This window comes from Lycorma delicatula, chromosome 1 (genome assembly GCF_047948215.1).
Source record: "Lycorma delicatula isolate Av1 chromosome 1, ASM4794821v1, whole genome shotgun sequence".
Classification (NCBI taxonomy): domain Eukaryota; kingdom Metazoa; phylum Arthropoda; class Insecta; order Hemiptera; family Fulgoridae; genus Lycorma; species Lycorma delicatula.
This window is the reverse complement of record NC_134455.1, coordinates 385,911,471-385,915,047: the sequence shown is the minus strand read 5'-3', so window position 1 is coordinate 385,915,047 and position 3,577 is coordinate 385,911,471. Positions and strand designations below refer to the sequence as shown.

Sequence of the window (3,577 nt, the reverse complement as noted above, 5' to 3'; positions counted from 1 at the left end):
TAATTTTTTATTTTTTTTTATTTAGATTCAGGTATATCACCTTTATTTATTACAAAAGTATAATTATCATTTGGGTGGCAATTTTTTAGTCTTACCCGTATTTTAAATAAAAAATGGAAATAATAAATTAAAAAAAAAAATTATAAAAATAATATGAAAAAATGAAATAAGTGCATTAAACAAAAAATAAAAAATTTACTGCAGCCATATGATTATTTTATTCATATGATTTTTTTTTTGTTGCAAAACTGTAACAAAGTGAATTAAAATATTACAGCAGTATATGTGGTACTGTAATTTTTTCTTGAATAAAGTATTATTGAAAATAATTGGGCCACTTTTTCAGACTAGAGAGTATGAAACTCGTTGGTTGATCAGTTATAAAATATTGCTTTGAAAATAATAAATTTTCAAAAATATTGTTCGATATAAATGCGATTTCATTGTTCTCTTATTTTATTTTTATTTAAATAACTAACTATAATCTCTTCATAGTTTCATTGAAAATAAAAAAAAAAGACATGACTGGTTGTTCTGGGTTGGTTTAATGAATTTTGAATATATACGTATTTAGGTTGCTTCTTTACTCCTTTATTGGTTAAATATTATAATTTTCGTCCTTTTCAACGATTTATTATAATTTAAAAAATAGATTCTTTTTCTCACCTTTACCATTTTTTCAAGTAGTATAGTAATAGCTCCTTTTTGAATTTGTTCTGATTGGTTTCAGTTTGACAATCGAGTTGAATGAAAGTGGCTAAAGAATATTTTTTTTTTTTTTGAGGTTTTTACGGGCATCGAGTGCTTTGGTCATTAGCCCCATCGCACTTCAAAAAAAAAATAAAAAAAGGGTTCACTAATTCACATTTTCTAAACGAGGGTGTTTACGTGCACCCTCTGCCACGTTAGTTTGTTCAGGAATATTCATGAAAATTTATCCCTTCTGTAGCAAGGCTAGCCGCCGGGGTAGACCCCCACTCCAGGGCTACTAACCTTGGAGGTCCGATCCGGTACTCCGGTGGAACCGGCATATGTCCTGGCAGAGAGCGGATGCGCAGTTTCTGCACTGACTCCAGGCTCCTACTCACCGAAGCATTCAGAGCTCCCATGCACCGACATACATGGGCACCATTGCTACATGCTTGCCATCGCAGGGGGCATCTGGACAACGGAAGGGTCTCCGTTACACCTGCAATAACATTGACCCTGGCCGCAACATCGCCAGCTCTAAGTTTGGTATGTGTCCACTTCCTAATCAATTAATTGTTCATATCCAGCAGGTAACCGAAAAATCCAATCCGTCTGTTGACCTGAAGATGGAGACAGGTCAATAAAGTAATACATCCGAGGAATTTACTCGGAGCCCCGTTAGCCAGCTATATGTATTGCACATAAGTACAGCTGTTGCCGCCCTGGACGTGGGGATTACCTACCGCAGGGCAAGAATAAGAGGAAAAGTGCTTCAGATGCTGGAATACTGGACATCGTAAACATGAGTGCAAGGGCCCTGACAGAATGGATCTCTGCTTCAATTGTGGAGGGAGAGACCAGAAGATTGCTGAATGCCGGGAGCATAGTAGCTGCCTGGATTGTGGGAGCCAAGAACACCGCACCGGCGGCTGGGGGTGCTCAAAACACTTAAATGCTTAGGGTGATAATGGTTAACGCAAACAGAAGCACCATGTCTCATGATTTGGTTAGTGAACTGGCCATAGAGCAAAGGGCTGATTTACAGATAATCACAGAACCGAACAAGTACGTTGTTGCTAGATCTGGCTGGATGGTGGATACAAACGGTGACGTGGCAATTATGGATGTAAGTGGCAGGATAGCATGGAGATTGACGTCCAGATCTGGAGGCATGTTGGCGGTGGAGTCGGATTCAACACTAGCGATTGGTGCCTATGTGTCTCCAAACTGTGACATACATGAATTTACTAGAAGAATAGACATAATACAAGGAGTAGTAAATAACGCTAGGAAGAAAGACATTGTTCTAGGTGATTTCAATAGTAAAGCGATTGCAGCAGGGAGCGCATACACCAATCGCAGAGGTGAGATCCTTACGGATATGGTGGGGGTAGTCAGCTGCTATTGTGTAAATGATAACACCCCTACATATGAGGCGAGAGGACACTCGTCAGTCTTGGACTTAACAATCATAGACGATAGATGGAGTAGGGAACACTGGGACTGGCGAGTGTTACCACATGATGTGGCGAGTGACCATCATGCCACTATGATTACCATAAAAGGCTCATACTATGTGACTAGAGAGAAAATACCCTATAGTAGTTTTACAACGGAACAGATCGAGATCATAATCGATAGAACGGCCGAAAGGATTATCAACATAGAGAATCTGACACCAGTTGCCCTGACTATCGTTATAAGACAAGAAATGGGCAGAGTAGCTCACAGAAGAGCTAATAGACACTCAGTGTATTGGTGGAATATGGAGATTGAAAACTGAGAGGGCTCCTACAATCGCGCAGAAGAAGGAAGCAGAGAGTCAGAATGCGAGGCGGGCAGGAGTACGAGGAGGCATCTCAGGCTTATAAAGAGACCAGACGGGCCTTAAACAAAGCCTATTCGTACGTCTAAGAAAAAACAATGGCACAGACACTGCGAGGAGTTAGACGGAGACCCCTGGGGACAGGCATACAAAATAATCACTAAGCGATTTGGAAGGCGTCTGCCCGTATTAAATAATGAGCAGGTAGAACAGAAAATTAATGAGCTATTCCCCGGTAGAGTAGAAACTGCAGGAAATGTTATAGATTGCGAACCCAGACGCTTCACGTTCACTGAATTGCACTTGGCTGTAGCACAACTGGGTAATAGGAAGAGGTAATAGGGTCCAGACGGAATTCCAGCGGCACTCCTTAAAGGACTGATAAAGAGAATTCCTTATGAAATGCTTGATGTTCCCAGCCATGGATTAGAAAACAAGACATTTCCAGGAATCTGGAAAGAATCTTGGGTGGTGTTCCTCCCAAAAGCACAAATGGCAATGGAGAACCTTTATACAGACCATTGAGTCTTTTAAATACCATGGCGAAGGTAGTGGAGAATATGCTCGCTGGCCGAATCTTTAAGGAACTTGAGGAAGGAATAGGCATTAGTGGAAATCAGTTTGGATTCATGAAGGGTCGTTCGACGATACAGGCGGGGACAAAGGTGATCGACTGGGCTAAGGATACTAGGAGTGGCACATGGAGAACGAGGCGTATTCCCCTATTCATAGTTTTAGATGTAAAAAATGCATTCGGTTCTATCATGTGGGAATCAATAAATAGGGCATTAGTGGAAAAAGGTATCAGTCCTTATTTAAGAAGGCAGATAGGGGAATACCTCTCAAATAGATAATGCTTGGTGGAGACGCAGAGTGAGTGCCTACGTTTCAATATTTATGGCGGTGTGCCACAGGGGTCTGTACTGGGACCCTTACTCTGGATACTGGCCTTCGATGGGATATTAAGACTAGACTATCAGGATGGGGTACAAGTAATTGCCTATGCCGATGACCTGGCGATACTCATCAAGGGTAAAACAACTGTCGATGTACAAGAGAGTG

General features: G+C 41.0%; 1 protein-coding gene across 1 annotated transcript; it reads left to right on the top strand.

Moving 5' to 3' along the window:
* Positions 1 to 1,681: 1,681 nt before the first annotated feature.
* Positions 1,682 to 2,473, top strand: LOC142317982 (uncharacterized). Its single transcript, XM_075354516.1, has one exon. It carries the CDS (start codon positions 1,682 to 1,684, stop codon positions 2,471 to 2,473), a length of 792 nt encoding a protein of 263 aa, XP_075210631.1.
* Positions 2,474 to 3,577: the final 1,104 nt, after the last annotated feature.

Excerpts from the sequence above, each read along its gene's own strand:
- LOC142317982 (XM_075354516.1), top strand. The coding sequence starts at position 1,682 with ATGTCTCATGATTTGGTTAGTGAACTGGCCATAGAGCAAAGGGCTGAT.